The sequence below is a fragment of the Eulemur rufifrons genome, chromosome 7 (assembly GCF_041146395.1).
Source record: "Eulemur rufifrons isolate Redbay chromosome 7, OSU_ERuf_1, whole genome shotgun sequence".
NCBI lineage: Eukaryota > Metazoa > Chordata > Mammalia > Primates > Lemuridae > Eulemur > Eulemur rufifrons.
In genome coordinates, this window is record NC_090989.1 from 191,224,835 (window position 1) to 191,246,430 (window position 21,596).

The window sequence follows — 21,596 nt, forward strand, 5'->3', positions numbered from 1 at the left end:
GGGCCTGGGGCTGTAGCCCACACAGGCATGGGGAGGGGAGGCTCCTGCTTGTCCCGCCTTTTCTGTCTCTCTTGTCATGATTCCCAGTCCTCTAGAGCACTCCCTCATTCTGAGTTCTTCTTCCCAATAAAATTGGAAAATGCTTAAGGCATTTATTAAAGAACATGTGAAGTTTCTTATTTTTTTTTATTATGGTAAGATATATATAGCAGAATTTACCATGTTAGCCATTTTTAAGGACACAATTCAGTGGCAAAAGTACATTCACATTGTTGTGCAACCATCACCACCACCCATGCAATAGAACTTTTTCATCATCCTGAACTGAATGGAATTTCAATTGTAAAGCTGAACTGAACCTTTTAGATGATTATCGAAACATTCCTCCCAAATTAACAGAGAAGTTAATTGCTTGTGGCCTGTACTTCTTTTCTGAGGATCGAGGCCCCATAGACCCTGTGCATGTGAGTGGGACGGACAGTGGTCCCTGCTTTCTCGGTGTGTCGGCTTCTCCACTTTGGTGGAGAGACTGTGGTGCTTCTATGATCTGCAGTTCCAGCTTTTAATGTAATATAATGTGTGTGTGTGTGTGTGTGTGTGTGTGTAGAGGGAGTCTGAGAGTCACCTCTTTGGGGCTCATCTTCAGCTCTGTCTTGCAACCCAAACTCCAGCCACAGCTGTGGCCCAGGGCAGCTCAGAGAATTCATGTTGGCTGGGCGGGGGGCGGGGGGCGGGGAGTGTCCTGCCTTGGGATAGGGGGTGAGAAGGCTGTAGCTGGGCCCAGCTAACATCTCACCTGCTCCTGGGACGTCCTGGGTCAAGAGGCAATATAGTTGGAGCTGGAAGTCAGACCAGGCCAGGCCATTTCCTGTGCCAAGAGTGTCTGTAGCAGGGGGCAGTGTAACATCAGGAGGCCTCACCTTCCTCCTGCTCAGAAAGGCACCCCCCTTCCTGCCTGGGCCCCGTGCTAAGCACTCCTCTGTCCATGGTCTCAAGGCAGCATTGGAGGCCAAGGGAGCGGGGGATGGCTGGAAGGGGTGAGCCAAGATTTGAACCCAGGGCATAGTGTTTGTCAGTGGGGGTGGCAGTGGCATTCTTTTTGAGCTGAGTCATCATTAATTAGGTAGGACTATCCTATGCATTTCAGGTGTTTGATATCCCTCACTCCCTCCACTGAATGCCAGGAGTGTCCCCCAATCACTGTGACAACCAAACGCATCCTGTGCATTTCTAGCGATCTCCTAGGGACCAGGAAGAAAAAGACCTGGGTAAACCCAGTTTTGTCAGGCCACAGATTTATCTGTACCAGGGGATAGTTGTCCTTGTGACTACTCTAGCTGTCATGGCACACAGCAGGGCTGTTTCTGTCTTCTAGAAGGGGGGTAGTTTGAGGCTGAGCTGCCCTTCTTGGCTGCAGACCTGAGACTCTCCACTCCTTGAGGCTCAGCTGTGAGGCAGGGCACTCCCCACTGTGTCAGCTGGGACCTTGAGCAAATCACTGACTCCTCCTTCTCTCTCTGTCCTCACCCCAGGCTCTTTGAAGATTCAGCAGGCTCTAAATTTTGAAGTTTGCCGTTGAAAAGTTTGCAGGCCTGAGGATTTAAGGTATGATGCCACAGGGTGGCAGCAATGGACCAAGAATGCCCCGTCTTGACCAAAGGAACAGGACAGAAACCCTCTCAGATGACCAGGGAAGTGGGGGACATGTCGCTTCTAAATCCCCCACCCCCCGCAAGGATCTGCCTGCCAGTCGCCCAGCATCATGGGGCTGTCTATCAGATTCCATGCCCTGCCAAACAATTCTGGAAAGAGATTAGAGGACATCTGAGAGCTTGGGTCCAGTCCCAACCCTGCCACTACATCCTGGCTGTGCATCCCTGGGCAGGTGACCACTCCCTCTGAGCCTCAGTTTTCCCGTATGTAAAATGGAAATAGTGACACCTATCACATAGGCCCCATCCTTGACAGCATTGGTGAAGGGATCAAGTGAGGATCCTGGGTGGAGGGAGGAGGGAACTGCAAACTGTAGAGTGCATAGATTTGTGAGGCTATGTTGGCACTCTACAGGTGTTGACATGCAGTGAGCTCCATCAGTCATCACAGCCCCACTGTGTTTCTCTTCCTTTTCCCACTACGGGCTTCCCTGGTGACCCAGACGCTGGCCGAGCAGCATGGCCTGCCACTTGTTGGCAGCTCCTTAGGGAGACAGAGGAGGGGCTTGATATATCCCTCTCTCCTTAGCCAGTGTGTGGCTGAACCTCTTCTGCTTAGCAAGGGGGCCGTGCAGCAGAGGTCTGGCGGGGACTACCCATACATTGGCCCTCCTTAGGCCTGTCTTTAGAGACTTCTAGGGGGATGCACAGTTACTGTCAGAAACACCATCATTGCAAACCCTTTCTTCTCTACACCACCCTGGATGTGCTTGGTTTTATCATCTGTGAAATGGATCCCTCTCTTGGGATTATAAGAACCAGTTGTGATGGGAGATGTGGAAATGCTTTGCAAGACTGTGGCCCTTGCTTGGTCTTGGAGTTGGGAGGAGAGAGAAAAATCAGAATCATGGGCGTTCCTGGGTGCCTGACCTGTCCTAGGTTCTCCTGAATTTCGTGCAGTTGAGGCTCGCTGAGCCACAGGCTGAGGGGTGAGCATTGCCATCCCAGCTCACAGTGAGGGCAGGGTGCATTTGCTGAGATGGCTGCAGCGAGATCTACTCCACATTTTCTCCTTCAAGTATGATGTTGACACTTTCCCATTGAGAGGTAGGGTCTATCTCCTTCCCCTCTAATCTGGCAGAAAGTGACACAGTATGACTCCTGAGGCTTGGCCATGGAAGGTGCCACAGCTTGCACCTGGTTCACCTGGGACATTCCCCCTTGGAATCCAGTTGCTATGCTGTGAGGAAGCCCAGGCCATGTGAAGAAGCCACCGGTAGGTGGTCTGGTCATCTGAGGCCCCAGTTACTGCCAGTGTCAACCATCAGATGTGTGAGAACTTAACCCCCAGAACTGTAAGAAACAGCAATGATCATTGTTTCTTGCTGACAAGTTTTGGGGTGATTTGTTACGTAGCCGTCTGGTAACCAACACAGTGGAACACACAGGGACTCGGTGACATGAAGTGCTGCTTGTGGAGGACCAGGTCTTAAGCCTTCATCTTCCTAACTTCAAATCCTGTCTTTGCCTCGATCCTGAACTACTTCCTCTGGTTTCTGGGATGGCTCTGACCCAGGGGGAGTCCCTTTTTCCCTCCCTACACGGCAATGGCCTGGATGAAACCTCAGCCGGAGGTGCCCCAGGGGCAGTCCACAGGGACAGGCATGCCCAGACACGCACTTGTGGTTTATTACGCGCAGCGACAGCCCTCTGCACAGAAATGGGCGGGAGTGGCTGGGACAGAGCTGGTTGCTGGGGATGCTTGTTAGAGGTGGAACGGCCTCTTGTCAGAGTGTAGGCAGCTCTGACTGCAGCCCCCCTGCTCAGGCCAGCTGGGAACCGGCCCTGAGGTTCGCTTTGTTTTCACAACTCACCAGGAGAACCATTTCTGGCAGGCTGCCAGAACAATGGGTGGAGACGTGGGGCCAGTGAGACCCAGACTCTGAGCTGGAGGCCTGCCTGCTCAGGCCAGGCAAAGCCCCATCCCGTCTCTGCTCTGGCTGATGTGGACGCGGAGACAGGAAGTAGCAGCCAGTCAGCTGGGTCCAGATCGCAGCAGTCACAGAGATTGGCCACTACTCTTGGCCAGAGGACATGTGTTCTCGTGGCAGCTGGTGTCCTGAGGCCTCTTGAGCTGGGTGGGAGCTAGCCCCTCGGTGCCTTCTACTGACTGCTGCCCAGGTCCAGCTGCAAGTGCTTGGCGGGAGTCTGGTCTGGGGGTCTGAGCGTACGGGCAGCTGGCTGTGGCTGGGTCCAGCTGCAACTGCTGCCAAGCCCTGGACCCTCTTGGCTGGGGCGTGTCCTGGGGGCTCCAGAGCTACGAGGGGCAGCTCTTGCAGGGCAGTGCCACAGCTGTGAGTCTCTCGGCTGCCTGCCCGCTGAAGGCCCAGCCGGGACCTTTCCAGCCTGTCCCGAGCAGGCACTTTCACCTTCTTCTCCTTCCTGGGAAAGCCAAGTCCCCTGGGGGCCCCTCAGGGCAAGCTGCCGCAGACTGGCCTGCCCACATTCTTGCAGCTTCACGTGCTGATGGTTCTGGGCTGGGTGGGCACACTCTTAAATGTTAAAAGGCCACAGGTGGCACATCCCATGAAAAAAGATCAATATATTACTGTTTTGTCTTTACAAAAATTAAGAATGTCCACACAGATCTGTACAGGTGTGAGCTGGGTCTGGGATCACTGGAAAAGGAGGAGAGACTGAAGGTGACGAGGGGCCCAAGAGACCCCTGTGGCCCCACTCCCATCCAGGCCACCCTGCTCCAGCGCCACGTCCTGCCCATGTCCTCAGGAACATGCGGCCCCTCCTTTCCTCCCTCTCCTCTCTACGTCCACTTCCCTCTCAGCGGGGCAGGTTGGACCAAGTCCCAGGAGACACTGATGGTTTTGCACTGGCTGGGCCAGGTGTCAGCTGAGCCCTGTGTGACCAACAGGTGGGTTATGCATAATCACCCAAGACCACATGGTGGGAGAGTCACACCCAGGGTCATGACGGGAAACCTGGCTGTTCAGTCACTGTGCAGGGAGGCAGCTGCAGATGCCCAGAACTCTGAGTGAGCCCTCCCATCCCCCTCCTCCCTCCACTCCCCCGAGCCTGCCCCAGAGACTCTTCCCTGCAAGGTACCTTGTGCCAGCAGCCAGGCACGGGCAGCCCGTCGGGGCCCTGGAAAGAAAAAGGTTTCAGTGACTGGGACTGGGGTCTGGCCAGCTACCTACATGCCGCACACTCCTCCCCTGGTCTGTAGAGAGATGCAGTCCAGGGAGCTGCTGTGTGAGGCTGCTGCAGCCCACTGAGGCAGGGCTAGGACGCCTCCTCTGTCTACCTGGGCAGCAGGGTCGAGGGACATGATGGCCCTTTACTGTGCTTGTCCTGAGCGTGTTCCCACTGTGCTTTCTTGGGACCCCTGCACAGTGGGCAGGGACAGAGGGCACTAGGGAAGAATGGGTGTTGTGCCAGACATGTGCTGGCCAGGACGGGGCCCTGGCCTGGGCCCTGCCTGGCAGCAGTGACAGTGGCTCTGACCCCTCGCCCTGCCCTGAGAGCTTTCAGGCTTTGGGCAGCAATGCCTTTTAGAGTGTTTTAAGCCCAGGAGATGCATCCCACACCAGCCTGTCCTGGCCCCTGTGACGGGATCTGAGCAGAGGACAGGGCAGGCTCGGATTGCCAGGGTGGACACTGGGCATGGGGGTGGTGGCTGTCTGACAGCTTGGCCATGCCCACCCAAGCAGTCACACACTAGCAGGGGGCAGCTTCTGCCGGCAGCCTGGAGGGTGGGGAAATCGGAGAGGGACAGAGACTGACCCATCAGCCTGGGTCCCTGGGGAACCCTGGGGCAGAAAACACTTCATGCTGTTCCAAAGCACAGGCACATGGGGCAGACCCCTGGACCTCCCATGTGTATGCCGGGCACAGGCTGGGGACCAAAGGGAAGGTGGGGAGGACAGAATGCAGGGAGGGAGGGCAGGGGCAGAGCAGAGGCCCTGGCCACCCAGAAGGCCCCACAGCACGCAGCACACAGCAAGCCCGACTGCCTACCGCAGGGCAGGGCCTGCTGCCCTTTGCCCGGCTGTGCCAGCCCGGTGCGCCTTGCTGGCCTCGGTGTATGGGAGTCTCCTGTTTCAAAGGAGACAAGGGCTTGCTGACTTGGAAGGAGGCCCCAGCCCAGGGCCCGGAGCTGCGGGGCTGGGCTAACCCGCCTGCTGCCCCAGCCTTTTCTGTGTCCCCACCACGCCGCCCTCCCCTCTTTTTCTCATTCACTTCCCAAAACCTCTGGAGGGAGGGGTTCCCACCCCACTGCGCAGATGGGAAAACTGAGGACCGGTGGGCTAACGTGACTCATTCACAGCCAGAGGAGCAAGTGGCCCCACCCTGACGCCCTCCAGAGGGCGAGGGCGGCTTGCACACGTCACAGCTGGAGGCCCTCTCCCCGTGCCCCCCCTGGGTACGGACATCTGGCCAGTTTTACCAGGGAAACCCAGCTGTTTTGTTTTTTCTCTTTTCTGAGCTCCACTGGAAGAGCAAGACATGTAAACCCTCCCTGCCTTCTAGACAAAGGAACGGCAGTTCGGTTGTTGCCGGCACTGGCTCCGGTGGGCTGCTAGGGCTCCTGGGGAAGAGCCTGGGCTGCCCCCACCCAGAGAAAGGCTCTTCTGGGAAGCAGGAAGGAAGAGGAGGGACACACCCAGAGAGGTCAGCAGGTCCCACCCCTCCAGGGTAGGGAAGCTGAGTTCCAGCCCCGCCTGGCCTCAAGCCCAGAGGGAATTTGACCCAGACCTGGGAGGCAAGGGTGACAGCTGGGCACTCGCTGTCCCTGCACTCAGCAGATTGCCTGTGGCAACTGGGCTTCTTCTCAGGGCCTAGCGCTCTCCCATGCAGCCCCTGACATTGGTGATGACTCCGGGGAAAGGCAGCTCCGAACCTGGTCAGCCCCTCTCCAGGCCCCGCCCAAGGTGGCTTACAAAGGGTCCCCACTTAAGCCAGCCCTGCCCTGGGGCCGAGTAATGAGGGGCAGTGACAAAGGGGCTGGGTCCCCCAAGCCATGCCTATGCTGGGGGTCAGGGCCAAAGCCGGAGGAGCCGGGATGATGGCGGTAGCAGCAGTAGCACCGGTCGCCCTGGCAGTGTGGGCGTGCTGGCGCGGGACTTGCACCGGAGTTCTGAGGACAGGGAAGATGTTGGCCTGACCCTGGTCAGAGGCCGAAAAGACCTGGGGCGGGGCTGCCATCATGCTCCGACACGTACCACAGGACATGGCTGGTCTAGGCCCGGTGGTCCAGGCTCACCCTTCTGGCCCTTCACTCCTTTCCGGCCGGGGACCCCTCGCTCTCCCTGCACAGAGGAGAGATAGTGGTATGGCCACAGCTTCCGGGCTCAAGACCCTCCAACACCGCAACACCCAGTCAAGCCCCGGCCCTGATGCTTCAGTGTGACCCCCACCCACCGCCTCCCTGCCACCCGGCTTCTCTCCTGCTTGTCCTGGGTTCCCGCTCCCACTCCCACTTGCTCCCTCCCGTGCCACTGCCACCAGCTCCTGTCCCCCGCCCCCACCTTCTCTCCACGCTCGCTCCGGTCACCTTTCTCTCCTCGGGGTCCAGGGAAGCCCTGATGAGAGGATTCAAGGTTAAGGCTGGACATGAGGCTGTAGGTCTGCCCCTCTGTTACCCTCGCATCTCTGCTCCTCTCCCATCCATCCCCCTCCTCCCTCCACGCATTTTCGTGGCACAAGCCGGCCTGGCCCCAACTGTGAGGAGACATGCGTGCTGGGTACCAGGCTGATGCACTTAGGCCACCAGCTCTGCTTCCTCCAGAGCAGACCATGGCCGGTGTCTGGGCGGGAGCCCTCAGGCAGAGCTGCCAGTGAGGGGCTTTCTCGCACTGCAGTCAGCTGCCGCTGCACTGGCCTAGGCTTGGCTGGGCACAGAGACTCCAGAAACCCAAGGAAGTTACGTCACCATCTTCGACAGAATGAGAAATGGTGATCTCTCGTTCTCTGCCCTCGGCTCAGTTTCTGCACACCCGTCTGTCCGTTCAGCTATCTGTCCTTCCATGCAAGCAATATGAATAAGCACCCACTAGGAACTAGGCTGGACACTGGGGACAGAGAAAGGCATTTGACACGTTCCCTCCCTCATGTCTGATGGGGCAGTCAAGAATGCTGCTGCCAAAGGTCAGCGCGCAGGGACACAGGTGCGAAATGGGTGGGAGGGTGGTGGCCAAAGGGGTTCTGTCCAGGGGTCGGGGTTCAAAGGAAGCTTCTGATCAGAGCAGGGTCCCCATTGCAGCTGGGCCTGGTGGAGCTGAGGAGGCTCCTAGGGTTTGCCAGGTAGAGCAGGTGGGCTTGGCATTGAGATGCCACTCTGAGCTCCTGGCCTCCTAGAAGTAGCCGCGGCCATGCTGGTGGCAGCACGGAGCCTCCCGCCCCACTCCCCACTGTGCCCCGCGCCAGACCTGCATCCAGGCTCGTCTTCTCTACAGTGGAGCAGCCCTCCCTGTCAGAAACGGGGTTCTTCCTTTTCCTTGTCCACATTTGCTCTCCAAGGCAACATTCTCTTTTTAAAGCTAGGGTGGATGCCGGAGTCCTCGCAGCCCTGCCTCTGGCCACTATCTCCCTCGCAATAGCTACTGATTTTCACAATCCACGGCCTCCTCCTGAGCATGTGAGCAGGCCTGCATTCCCACAGCCAAGCCGCGGTTCAGTGTTGGCCTAACTGGGGCCAGTAAGACCCTGGGAGACTTTCTCTAGAACACTGGAGTGGGGCAAATATTCTTTCTTCTGGGTTTGGGCCTGGCAGGACGCAGTCTGGCTCTGCCTCTCCACACATGGAGCTTGGGAATGATTCCCACACAGAGGAAGCAGAGACCAGAGACCCATGGTAGAACCTCCGGACTTTTCAGTTATAAGTCATTTTAGGCCAGTTTATGTTTTCTACCGGTGCTACCAAAAGAGACTTGATACATTCAACATCAGGCTAATACTTCCTGTCCTCTCCTTCTCACAATACTGCTCTAGCTGAAGCCTCATCATGTGTCAACAAGATACTGCAACAGGCTCCTCACTGCTCTCCCCACCTCCTTGCTACAATGCATCATCCACCCACCATCCCTTCATCCATCCATTCACAATCCATTCATTGTCCATCCATCATCCCTTCATCCATCCATCCACCATCCCTTCATCCATCCATCCACCATCCATTCACTGTCCATCCATCATCCCTTCATCCATCTGTCCACCATCCATTCACTGTCCATCCACCATCCCTTCATCCATCCATCCACCATCCATTCACTGTCCATCCACCATCCCTTCATCCATCCATCCACCATCCATTCACTGTCCATCCATCATCCCTTCATCCATCCATCCACCATCCATTCACTGTCCATCCATCATCCTTTCATCCATCCATCCACCATCCATTCACTGTCATCCATTCACTGTCCATCCACCATCCCTTCATCCATCCATCCACTATCCATTCACTGTCCATCCACCATCCCTTCATCCATCCATCCACCATCCATTCACTGTCCATCCATCATCCCTTCATCCATCCATCCACCATCCATTCACTGTCCATCCATCATCCTTTCATCCATCCATCCACCATCCATTCACTGTCATCCATTCACTGTCCATCCACCATCCCTTCATCCATCCATCCACTATCCATTCACTGTCCATCCACCATCCCTTCATCCATCCATCCACCATCCATTCACTGTCCATCCATCATCCCTTCATCCATCCATCCACCATCCATTCACTGTCATCCATTCACTGTCCATCCACCATCCCTTCATCCATCCATCCACTATCCTTTCACTGTCCATCCACCATCCCTTCATCCATCCATCCACCATCCATTCACTGTCCATCCACCATCCCTTCATCCATCTGTCCATCATCCATTCACTGTCCATCCATCATCCCTTCATCCATCCATCCACCATTCATTCATTGTCCATCCATTATCCCTTCATCCATCCGTCCACCATCCATTCACTGTCATCCATTCACTGTCCATTCACCATCCCTTCATCCATCCATCCACCATCCATTCACTGTCCGTCCACCATCCCTTCATCCATCCGTCCACCATCCATTCACTGTCCATCCATCATCCCTTCATCCATCTGTCCACCATCCATTCATTGTCCATCTGTCATCCCTTCATCCATCCGTCCACCATCCATTCACTTTTCATCCATCATCCGTCTGTCATCTACTCTCCCATCCATCCATTCTTCTATCCATCCATCCACCATCCATCTATCCATTATCCACCCATCCATCTATCATCCATCCATCCATCAATCTACCATCCATCCATCCATCCATCCTTCCATCCTTCCATAAAGCACCGACTCTGGGCTGTGCACTGGACTTGGCACTGAGGACACAGGAGTCAGCTACAGTCCCAGCCCTAGGAAAGGGGGTCACACTTGAGCTAGCCAGATCAGGTTACCGTATAGGGGTGGACGATACACACAGGAGGGACCAGAACACTCAGAGTGAACAATGAGACACTTACGTCTAATCCTGGCTCCCCGGGCCTGCCCTGAGGAGAGACACAGAGGGGTGAGGAGCGCTGGGGGCGGGTTCCGGGAGCACAGCTGCTGATGAAGTTCAGCCCTGTGGGTTGGCCACAGACATGGGGCCAGGGAGACCCACCGACCATGCAGGCACAGAGGACAGGGAAGACATGGCATTTACAGAGCCTGAACTCTGGCCCTGTGAGGTGCAGGGACCCCATGAGGTACAGGGTTGAGCACCCAGGGCTTACTGACACTGTGGATGCATGGCCGTAGTTGGGGAGGGGGTCTGAGTAAGGTGGTTACCTTCTCTCCTTTGGTTCCTGGCAGCCCAATAAGGCCCGGTGGGCCAACTGGCCCCTGGACAGAAAAGGACTGGGTCAGGAGGCATCCCAGTTACAGGAGTGACCCTCAGGGGACAAACAAGGCAGGGACACTCACAGGCAGGCCGCTGGGGCCTCTCTCGCCCGACGCGCCCTTCTCTCCCTTGGCTCCATCCGAGCCCTGGAAGCAAAGGGGGAAATCAGTCAGGGAGTAGGGGGTGGACAGACAGCAGGATGGGCATGCTTGGGGCCTGCATGGGAGCTGGGTGTGCATGGCAGAGGGACAGATCCAGGCTCCACAGGCCTGGCCCAGCTTCCTCCATGGCGAGGATAATTGGGATGAGCTACAGGCACGTGCATTTCACCTTTTCCGACACTCCGGCTCCCTCAGTAATCATGGAAGGGGACCGCAGTCACCCCTGCCACAGATGAGGAAAGAAAGTGCAGGGAGGTGCAGCAAGGGCCAGGGACGGGCCCAGCCAAACAGCTGGGAAGGGAGGTGGCAGAGCTGAGTACCAATCAGGTTTCGGAGTCCCAACCTTGGACCTGTCCCTGACAACAGCTGCCTCTTGTAAACACGGTCTGGGGAGGCCTTGGGAGAAAACAGAACCTGAAGCAGCACGTCTGGCTGGGCCACACGCTCGGCCCCACTCGGGCCTGGGATCCCATGACGGAGGCCCCCACCCGGCCTCCAAGCCGGGGAAGCGGAGGTGTGCTCTGCCCCAGGTCACCGGCGGGCATGCCAAGCAGCAAGGCCAGATGGCCTCCCCTTCTGTGTCTGCCTCCCTGGGGCAGGGCACACAGGCAGGTCACACTCGAGGTTTTAATTTAAGAGCAGAGAACATGACATTGTGTAACGCACACCCACCCCAAGACTTCACGCTCCGTCTGTGGGCAGTTGAGAAACAGCTGTGCGTGGGGGCGGGAGGGGGAGACACGCAGAGAAAGGTGGAGAAGGTGAGGAGGGAGACACAGTGGGAGGTGGACTGGAGGAGGAGAGAGGGAGACAGACGGGCCTTGGCAGGGGAGTGAAAGAACAGAACCCCAGGTGGGGGCACCGGCCGAGGACATCAGGCATGTTACACTCTTGAGATTTGGAATGTTCGGGCACCAGGAGGACGCAGGGTTGGGTCTGGGGCTGGGTGCAGGTCGCTGGCTGGGTGTGGGTCCCCACTTGCCCACCAGCAAGCCTTTTGACCCTGCCCAAGCTGTGAGTCTGAGGCCAGCAGGGAGTTTCTACCTATTCACCCTGGGACCCTGAATTCCCTGAAGGCCCTAGGGAGGGAGGAGAAACAGATCAGAAAGGCTGTCCGGCTGGGTCCAGACCGCAGGTCAGGGCCCTACTGCAGTGGCCACAAAGGCTTCAGGCCATCTGCTGGCCCCTGTGGCTCTGCCCTGGGCTCTGCTCTCTTTGTGGGACATGCCTGGCTCCCCCCATGAGGATGCCTGTCCTCCCAGGTCGTGGCTCCATGGCCTGGGCCCCCTACCCTCTTGGTATCCTGGCTGCTTCAATCCAAACCATCCTTACCGTGGGGCCTGGGGGTCCGGGGGGGCCAGGGGGCCCTGGCTCCACTATGATCTGGGCCTAGGAAGGGTCAGAGATGAGTTAGTCACCCACTGAACCATCATCCCTCCCCCACCCACACTCACTCACTGGCTGCGCACCAGGTGCTGGGCCCTGGGCCCCTGAGGTGAGCCTGCTTCCTGTCTCCAGGAGGGCACAGCCTGGTGAGGGCCCAGTGCTGGCCTTCGGGTTCTTGGATGGGCCTCAGGTGGGGGACACAGCCCGAGGCTTCCTTGCTACTCTCCCCTGCTGCCCTGGGCTTGGTCAGGCCAGGTGGCCTTTCTGTCCCAAGGCTCGAGGCCCCACTTGGCTTGGGCTGGGTGCTTGAGGGAAGCCCTGACCCTCAGCACCCCTTACCCGGCTCTCCTGCAGGCTGTCGGACGCCGACTCTCCCTTCTCCCCTTTGGGGCCGTCGGCACCCTGCAGGATGGGAAGGCCTGTGAGCTCTTTCTGTCCTGCACCAAAGTCACACCCACGGTGCTCAGCGACCTCCCCTTCCCTTCCCCACACAACTTCCATGCAGCAGTGATAAGCTGGCCTTTGCAGCTTAAGAAAATGTGCCCTAAATCAGTGGAAGAGGCCCCGGGTGGTGAGCAGAGTAGGTCTCAGAGAGCACACGGACAGCATGGACGGCCCACCTGCGGCGTAGGGGCAACCAGGGGCTCTGGGGCAAGACCCTGCTTCATGCCACGGCGCCACCACTCCAGTAACCCTTAGGGATGGACAGTGGCTGGGACATGAGGGCTTCCAGTGGCTGCGGGACACCTGGTGGCACCTCCAGTCTGGCCACAAGAGCAATAATAACAATGGTGATGATGACAACAGTGGGTATCTATGGCGTGCCAGCCACCACTCGCAGCCCTGTCCACATATCCCCTCGTGGGGGCGGGGGGTTATCACCCCTGGTGAGAGGTGAGGACACCTGGCAGGGAGGTGAGGTTTCTCGTCCAGGGTTCCAGAGTCAGTGGGGGCGGGGTGGGAGGCAGCTCGGGGTGGAGCGCAGTGTTAACGCACCCAGCCTGCCACTGCCACCAGGTGCCCTGGGCTGCACCTCCCGTTTCATCTTTGGGGAGGACCTTGCAGGGGAGATCCTCTTACGGATGAGGAGGTGGAGGCTCAGGGAGAGTAGGGGCAGTGTTGGCTGGGAGCCTGGAGTGCCCCCAGGCTGGGCACCGAGGCCACAGCAGCCGCCTGTGGTGGGCACACATTCTCCTCAGGACTGGCCACAACATGTGGCCCAGCCCAGCCACGTACCGGGAGGCCGGACAAGCCCATCTCGCCAGCTTCCCCTTTGAGTCCAGTAGGCCCGGGCTCCCCTGGGTCTCCTTTTGGTCCTCTGGGACCCTGCAAGCCACAAGAACAAGGGATTAGTGGGGCTTGGCAGGCCTCTTCCCTCCCCAGTCCGGGCGGGTACCCAGAGCTTAGTCTAGGCCAGACCCCCACTTCCTCTTCGTGGGTCCCTACCTCCAGCACAGGTGGCTGGGAGCCTCAGCAGAATGTTGGGGGTATCTGGAGGGAGGCAGGGAGGGGACAGCCCACTCCTGCCTCACTGCACGCTGGGGTGCGGGCACTTGGAGCAGGGGGATGGGGGAGGAGGGGGCAGGGTGCATGGGCCTGGGGCTGCCACCTGGCACTCGTGGGGTCAACTGTGTGCTCACAGCTCAGGAGCCTGTGGTGGGCACTGCCAACCCCACATACCCTTCCAGCCATGCACCCTCCATTCAACCAATCACGCAACATCCAAGGTGTGCTACACACCAGGGACCCAGGAAAGACACCTTCTAATAGCAAGTGACCCCCACGGATATCCTCATATCCGTGTAGGATTACGGATATGTATAGTTACCATAATACCAACAGTGACAGTAATGCTAGCAGCTGACATGTGTGGACTCTGTGCTACCCTGTGGCGGGCACTGCTCTAAATGTTTTGTGTACACGGTTATTCAACCCTCATGACAGCCCTGGCACCTCTCACCTGCGGACGAGGAACCTGCCTTAGAGTGAGCGACTTGTCCAGGGCCTGGAGGTGGACCAAGACTGCACCTGGGCAGCCTGGCTCCAGAGGCCACACCTTCTGCCACTATATCCCGTGGCCTCTTGCACACAGTGGTTTCTCTCTCTCTGACCGCACAAGTGCATGAGCGTGCAAACACACACACACACACACACACACACAGAGCCCAACACCAGGCACCGGCATCACCGAAGAAATGAAGGGCCCAGAGACCTTCTCTCCATCAATTCCTGGGACACCAGGCAGTCCAAGCTCACCCTGGAAGGGAACAGACAGCAAGAGGGGTTATGCCTCCCTTGGCCAGAGAGGGGTTGGTAGCCTGAGGGCTGGGCCAGGCTGCCTCCTGACCCGCACCACGCTTGGCTGCGATCCCTGCAGTTGGACCTCCAGGAAGGTGCCTGCCGCCTCCTTCCTTTCATTTCCGTGGCCTCTGATGGGCAGATGCAGCCCGTGGCTGGGATCTGTGGCTGGTGTGGCACAGACTGGGAGGCTGAGGCGTGGAGGGTTAAGTGGTTGCTCCAGGCCACCGAGCCCAGGAGCAGCAGTGCCAGGACCAGACCTGCCTGACTTCAGTCTTAGGCTCTTTCTCCTGGGACAGACGGGCAGGCTGTAAACCAAGGGGCACTAGCCACAGGACGGGCTATGAGCATCTGGGCACTGCTGTGATGTCACGAGGGGCTGATTTTTCAGTTTAAACATGTGAATGAGGTTCCCAGGGAAGCCTCCCAGAGTAGGCAGGGCCCAGGATGAAGGCTCCCAGCTTGGTTAGGAAGGAGCAGGGCCCCTTTCTCTGAGCCCCAGAAGCCAGGCCAGGAGCCCAGGGGGCAGTGCAAGGGCACATGCAGGGAGGAGGGAGAGAAGGGCCCTGGAGACAAGGCTGGGGGACCACAGAGCTGCATCTGCACTAACCTTGGCTCCAGGGATCCCCGGCGGCCCTGGGGGCCCCTGTGGCCCAGGAGGACCCTGTGTGTGAAAGTCAAGACAGTCAGTGATTAGGCAGGGCCTCCCCTCACTGCCTGCCCAGCCCCCGCCGTGGGCCAAGTCCCTGTCCAGCTGAGCTGCAGCAGGGTCAAGGGATCTTGGAGCCTGCTTCTCCCCCATTCAGGTCAGACTACACTGCACATGGCTGGATCTGGCCCCCAAGCCTTGGGGAAGGCCAGGGAGCAGCACCCAGCAATGGACAAGAGAGCACAGTGTCCACTGCCACAGAGGGCCCTGAGTCCCTCTGCCCTCAGAGCCAGTCTGCCCCAAGAATAGATTTCTTCACAGCACTCCTCTGCTCAAGATCCTGCGATGGCTCCCTATTGCCTCTGGAAGCAAGCTAAAATCCTCTGCTGGTATTCAAGGCTGGGCCAAAATTGCATCCCCAGTAGTAGCCTGGCACTGCCTTCTCTGCCTGTCCTGTGAGCTCTCTGACCATCTGGCTCTGTTGCCTGCCATCTGCTGGTCCTGGGGAGTTCCTCAGTCTCACGGGTAGAGTGTGGGGTCTCTAGGTCTGCCCTCATTCCCAAGCTCCTGTCCTGACCTGTCCTTCCTGCAGGCCGCCTGCCCACCACGGCTCATCACCACCCTCTACTCAGCCTCTCGGCGAGCTCTAGTCCCCCCGACCACCGGGTCCCTTCCCCTCGGGGTCCTCCCTTCTTGATGGCATCTCCACTGAGATGTCCCTGGTCTTCCCTCATGTCCTCCATCCTACCCACCTTCCTGTAGGCCCAAGCCCAGTGCCTCCCTGCCTGGGGGCATCAGCTCTCCCCTACACCTTCTCCCCATTCCCCAGCCAGCTTCCCCTGATAGATTTTTATTTTTTTAGCATCATTCCCCTGCTCGCGGACTGACTATGGCTGCGCGCTGCCCATCAAATCGAGTCATGATCCCAGCCTGGCATCCACAGTCCTCCTCCTGACTCCCTGAGCTCACAGAGCTTCTCCCACATGGCCTGCCAGCTGGGACACGCCACGCACGTGCATGCCCTGGGGGCCACATCACACCACGCCACACACCATGCCGGCCTGGGGTGGGCCACAGTTACCATCAACTTGTACTTCCCTGAGGCCTGTGGGACATAACTGGAATTGAAGCTCCGCTGGGATCAGGTGCTAATGCCCAGTCTGGTCTCTGATGACCACCCCTCCTCGATTACATGGGAACCTTCTGGGGTGCCTGAGAGCCGCTGGCACCTAACTTCTCTCTCCACTGGTGTGGATCCCAAGTTTGCCAGTGACTGGGCAGGGCTCAGAGGTCACACGTCTCCCGAGGTTCCTGGGCCAGGCCTTGCCACTCTCATGCTCCCCACAGCAGTCACTAGAAGTCTTAGCCCTCCAGCCAGTGTTCCTGGGGGGGCCCGGGAGACAGTGTTGGGACTAGACAACAGGAAATGCTCTGCCTCCTGCCCTTGAGTCGGAGCTTTTCTTTTTGCCTTGGCCTCTGGGGAGCTCAGGGCCACATGAGCCACATTCACAGCAGGTCTCTCAGCATCATGCAGGTCTCAACACAGCACTGATTTCCGTATCAGGCACCTAATGAAGTTGGGTCTTTTTTTTTTTTTTTTTTTTTGAGACGGTCTTGCTCTGTTGCACAGGCTATAGTGCAGTGGCACAATCATAGCGCACTGCAACCTCAAACTACTGGACTCAAGCCATCCTCCTGCCTTGGCCTCTCAAAGTGCTAGAATTACAGGCATGAGCCACCATGTGTGGCCCAGTTGGGGTCTTTTTGCTAAGTTACCCCTGGTCCCTTGTGTAAAGAAGAGCAGGATTAATACACAAAGTGAGCGATTATTCTTTACGAAAATGAACATCTAGGGTGCTTCCTAGGAACACTACCTTGAAGGCGTCCAAGATCCGGCCATCATAGTCGATCACCACTGTGTCTCCTTGCTCGCCCTTGAAGCCTGGGGGACCCTGAGGCGGGAAGAAGGATGAGAATTTCAGGGAAGAGCTATGTGGGTGGGTGAATCGGTAGCTGTCTCTGCATCACACACAGAGAGGAGGTGAATGGAAGAGCCACACACACCCGCATGCCCAGTGTGCGCCCGTTCTCAGATGCAAGCTGGCGGGACCCAGCACGTGAGGGTAGGGGCAGGTGGAGGAGGGGAGACTGAGGAACACGCCCTGCCTGGTCTGAGCTGAGGGTGCCCGTGATCGGCCGTAATGCCGGTGTTCAAGCCCACTGAGGCCTGACCCCTGAGTTCTCAAGGGAAGATGGAAAGCCTGATTTTGACGTGAAATTCTTCAGATTTTTAAATGTTGACAGACACGCCAACACACCCACCACAAATGCACTGCCACTGGCCTGGCCCTTCCCTTCTGAATCTCACTTCCCTGCCCAGGCTGGTGGCTGCCGGGAGGACAGTGAGGGCGGTAGCGCTTTGGTTCAGGCCCAGAGCCGGCCCCTTACAAAGAGCAGAGAGACCCAGGCCTGGGCCTCCTTTGCCGGCCGCTCCGTGGTTGAGGCTCCATGTTCACTGCTTAATCCAGCCCCTGGCCACCCGCACAGCCAAGCGGGGGGCTCAGATCCACTTTTCGGAGGAAGAAGCCAGCCTGGTGACAGAGCTGAGGACGGGATCCCAGCTGTCAACATAAAGGTGTGTTGACAGGGGCTGGTCAGAGAGGATCTGGGGCTGGCTGGGGTGGCTGTACTCCTGGTGGCAGGGTCATGCCACATGACAAACCACAGTCCTGAGTTTGAGTGTGCAAAGAAAAGCGTTGGCATGCACTCACCTGGGGATGTGGGAGCTCTTATTTAATAAGTTGGGACTCTTATTTTTTATATATTCACATTTGAGCATTTTACCAAAAGCATGTATTGTGAAATTAAAAAAATCACCAATAAGTTATGTTAAAAATTTAAGAAGACTCCTAGTTCCTGTAGATCCACTGTTTCTCTGGGCTGTCTGTGGGGACAGGGGCTTCTGAAGCCACCACGAGCCTTGGATGCCACCAGTGTGGCCAGGCTGAGAGCAGCTGCTTACCCGGGGCCCCGTGGCTCCTGCCGTGCCTGGGTGGCCGGGCTCCCCCTGTGGAGACACACAGGGGCGGGGGGGGGGGGCACGGATGTGAGGCCCGAGGACCCCACCCCTGCCCCGCCTGCAGGCCCCCCTTCCCCCAAGGCTGCAGCCCTGGTGGCCTGACGTATGAGAGCCGCACTGCAGGGCCAGGGCCCTCCTCTGACCCCCGTTGCACAGAGATGGGGACACTGAGGCCTGGGAGCCCGAGGCTACGCGGGAAGCTGGCCACAAAACCGGGCCGGGCGGAGGCCTTGCCACTCACTCACACGCACTGCCGCCCCACCCCGGGCCAGCCTCTCACTGCAAGTCCAAGGAGACCCCTGGCCCAGGCCCCCCTCAAAAGGGCAAATTAGAGGTGAAGCCACATCGGCCCCTCCCGGCTGGGTGAGAGTTGGAAGGGGCCTGCAGTGCTGGGGCAGCACGCTGCACAGTCACCTTTGGGCCGGGGGCACCGTCCACGCCGTTCTCTCCCTGGGGCCCCACACTCCCTGGCTCGCCCTGAAATAGAACATTCGCAGTGAGAGCGAGCGCAGGGTCCGGGGCAGCCAGGGGTGCCGGGGCTGAGGGGCCTGGTGCCTGAGCCCACCCACCCCAGGGCTCTCCCCAGCTCAGGGGGCACAGGACCACAGCCACCACTTGCTGGTCTGGACCTTGGCACACACTTGGGGCAGCTCAGGGGCTCACGAGACCATTTGGAGGCCAGCTGGCCAGGATTTTGTGGCTGTTGTGAGGGGTTGGAGGAGGAAGGCTTGAGGATGACCCCCGATTCCTGGCTTGGGGACAGGGCACAGAGTGAGGTCCCCTGAGATGGGAACCAAAAGGGCTTAGGGGAGTGAGTGGAGGGAAATGGCCTAGACGAGGTGCCAGGCCCGTTGGCAAGAGGGGCCCGGGGCCCTCCGCTGCCTCGCTCTGGTGGCCCTGGGCAGTGGCCCATGTGGTGAAGGGGCCAGGACGGGGCTTCACCGGGCAGACAAAACTGGGGAGGTGGCAGGCAAGGGACTGCTGAGGGAGGGGCAGACACCCACCTTGGGCCCGGGGGGTCCAGGGAGCCCTGGCTGGCTTGGCGTCCCGTCGTCCCCCTGAGGAGAGAGCAGCTGGAGCTCGCTGGCCAGATGCGCTGGCCGTCAGCCGGCCCTCCCTCCTCTGAACAGCACACCGGCCCCTCCTGGCCCCAGCACGGGGCACACTGGGCGGGGCAGCTCCCCGCCTCGGCCCTCGAGGGTGGGGGACGTCAGAGCCATCTCTGTCCCTTGTCCCCAGCAGCCCAGCACCAGCCCAGAGCAAGCCCAGCAGTAATTGGCAGAAAGAGCGGAAGGGCAGGTGAGTGACAGTGAATTCATTCATTCATCCAACAAGTGTTTTGTGAGCAGCCCTGCAGGCCCGGCAGACGAGACCCTCCCTGGACAGTCAGAGGCGGTGGAGGGAGAAGAGATACACAAACGCAGGCACGGCGTCAAGGAGCAGGGTGTCAGGCAGAGAACACAAGAGGATGGCACGACGGAGAGGGACTCGGGGAAGATCATTGCTGTCACCGGTTCCCAGGCTCGAGCTCACATCCATGTCACCCAAGGGCTGGTTAAACAGACCTGGGCCCAGCCTCAGAGCATCTGGGTTCCTGACAAGGCCCAGGTGATGCTGATTCTGCTGGTGCCAGGACCACACTTGGGAACCACTTTCCCAGGCCCTGAAGTGGGCATGAATTTGATGTGTTTGAGGAAGGGCAAGAATGAGTGAGATTCCGGCTTCACTGAGACCTAGGCCGGGGCAGTCACCCACCGTGCAGGTCTGGTCTGGGACGGAAGGCCGCCTGCCCTGTGGGGGCTCCCGTCCCCACTCCGCCCCAGCCCCCTTCTCCCCAGCCACCCCCTCCCTGGGCCCTCACCTTCCTTCCAGGCACACCGGGCTCACCCTGAGGGGGAGGCCAGGGGGGCGCAAGAGAGAGGTCAGAGCCATAGGCGTGGCCTGGACACAGGCCTCTTGTCCCTCTGGTAGAAGTGGCACCAATGGCTCTGCCCAGGGCCAGCCCAGAGATCCCTGGACCCCTCGGAGAGGTGCTCATGGGCGGTGGGCTGACAGTCTTGGATGCCACTCCTGAGCCAGTCACCCCCAAGCTCAATGACCCCAGACAAGTCACTGCTCCTGACAGTGGGGAGGTGGCTCTCCAGCCTCAGGGGTGCTGTGAGGACGCCAGAGAGTGCACCGCGAGCCCCGGCTGGCAGCAGGCGCACACGGAGCTCGGAGCTCTTTTCCATCTCCCCTCCCCAGCAGGGAGGACCTCACTTTCCGCCCAGGCGCTGCCTGAGGAGGGGGGAAGCGAGAGGGCCTTAGGAGCTAATGTGGTGGGAAATGTGTGTCCACACAGAAACCCGCACGTGGATTTTGATAGCTTTTTTCACAATTGTCAAAACTTGGAAGCAAACAAGATGGCCACCCACGGGTGAGTGGATAAACACGCCGTGGACCATCCAGACGGTGGAACACGATTCAGCTCTAAAAACCAACGAGCTGTCGAGCCACGAGAGATGCGGAGGAACGTGAGAATGGAGACAGCGGCAAGGCCAGTGGCTGCCAGGCCTGGGGAGGCACGGGAGGAAGAGGCGGGGCACGGAGAGCTGCCGGGCAGTGAGAGTGCTCTGGGACCCGGCCACGGGCTGCTGCCAGCAGGGCAGTACATCTGTCCCAACTCGGAATGCACGGCACCCGGAGGACCCTGCTGTGAGCTGTGGGCCTTGGGTGACAATGTGTCAGTGCAGGCTCTCAGCTGTGACACGTGGGGAGGCCGTGCGTGTGTGGGGCCAGGGATGACAGGGGAACTCTCTGTACTTTCCACTCAATTTTGTTGTGAATCAAAAACTGTTCTAGGCGGGGCAAGGCGGCTCACGCCTGAATCCCAGCACTTTGAGAGGACGAGGCGGGAGGATCACTTGAGACCAGGAGTTTGAGACCAGCCTGGGCAAGAGTGAGATCCCGTGTCTACTAAAAATTTAAAAATTAGCTGGGCATGGTGGCACACTCCTGCAGTCCCGGCTACTTGGGAGGTTGAGGGAGGAGGATCACTTGAGCCCAGGGAGTTAGAGGCTGCGGTGAGCTATGATGATGCCACTGCACTCCAGCCTCGGCAACAGAGTAAGATCCTGTCTCAGAAAAAAAACAAAAACAAAACCAAAACCAAAAATACCCCCCCAAACTGAAACAAAAATCTGTTCTAAAAATAAAGTCTATTAAAAACCAAGAAGCTAATGTGTTTTTTGTTTCAATCCTCACAGCTTAATGTGAAGAAGGCAGGAAAGGTTTATTATGCCCCATTTAATAGATGAGTAAGCTGAGGCCCAGAGACACGCAGTGACTTGCCCGTAGTCACAGAATTTGGTTTCCTGGCCCCACTGTCTGGGCTTTCACGTGGGGGCAGGTGTTGCTGCAGGAGCCCACCCCACAGGCTGGGTGTGGGGAGTGCGGCACACTCACCTTGGGCCCTGGAGGTCCCTTGGGGCCCTGGAACGGGA

At 58.4% G+C, this 21,596-nt stretch overlaps 1 protein-coding gene across 1 annotated transcript in view; it reads right to left on the reverse strand.

Moving 5' to 3' along the window:
* Positions 1-2,131: 2,131 nt before the first annotated feature.
* Positions 2,132-21,596, reverse strand: part of COL23A1 (collagen type XXIII alpha 1 chain) — a 307,671-nt gene continuing 288,206 nt past the window's right edge. The window contains exons 11-32 of the mRNA XM_069472066.1: positions 21,559-21,585; positions 19,976-20,002; positions 19,119-19,172; positions 18,529-18,591; positions 18,058-18,102; positions 16,910-16,987; positions 14,997-15,050; positions 14,301-14,345; positions 13,325-13,414; positions 12,428-12,490; positions 12,035-12,091; positions 11,755-11,781; positions 10,625-10,687; positions 10,490-10,543; positions 10,183-10,209; positions 7,196-7,249; positions 6,890-6,976; positions 4,773-4,811; positions 4,478-4,566; positions 3,884-4,094; positions 3,527-3,548; positions 2,132-2,196 (exon numbers count right to left, since the gene is read on the reverse strand). Of these exons, the coding sequence (XP_069328167.1) occupies positions 2,132-2,196; positions 3,527-3,548; positions 3,884-4,094; positions 4,478-4,566; positions 4,773-4,811; positions 6,890-6,976; positions 7,196-7,249; positions 10,183-10,209; positions 10,490-10,543; positions 10,625-10,687; positions 11,755-11,781; positions 12,035-12,091; positions 12,428-12,490; positions 13,325-13,414; positions 14,301-14,345; positions 14,997-15,050; positions 16,910-16,987; positions 18,058-18,102; positions 18,529-18,591; positions 19,119-19,172; positions 19,976-20,002; positions 21,559-21,585 (1,341 nt within the window). The remainder of the gene's footprint in view (positions 2,197-3,526; positions 3,549-3,883; positions 4,095-4,477; positions 4,567-4,772; positions 4,812-6,889; positions 6,977-7,195; positions 7,250-10,182; positions 10,210-10,489; positions 10,544-10,624; positions 10,688-11,754; positions 11,782-12,034; positions 12,092-12,427; positions 12,491-13,324; positions 13,415-14,300; positions 14,346-14,996; positions 15,051-16,909; positions 16,988-18,057; positions 18,103-18,528; positions 18,592-19,118; positions 19,173-19,975; positions 20,003-21,558; positions 21,586-21,596) is intronic.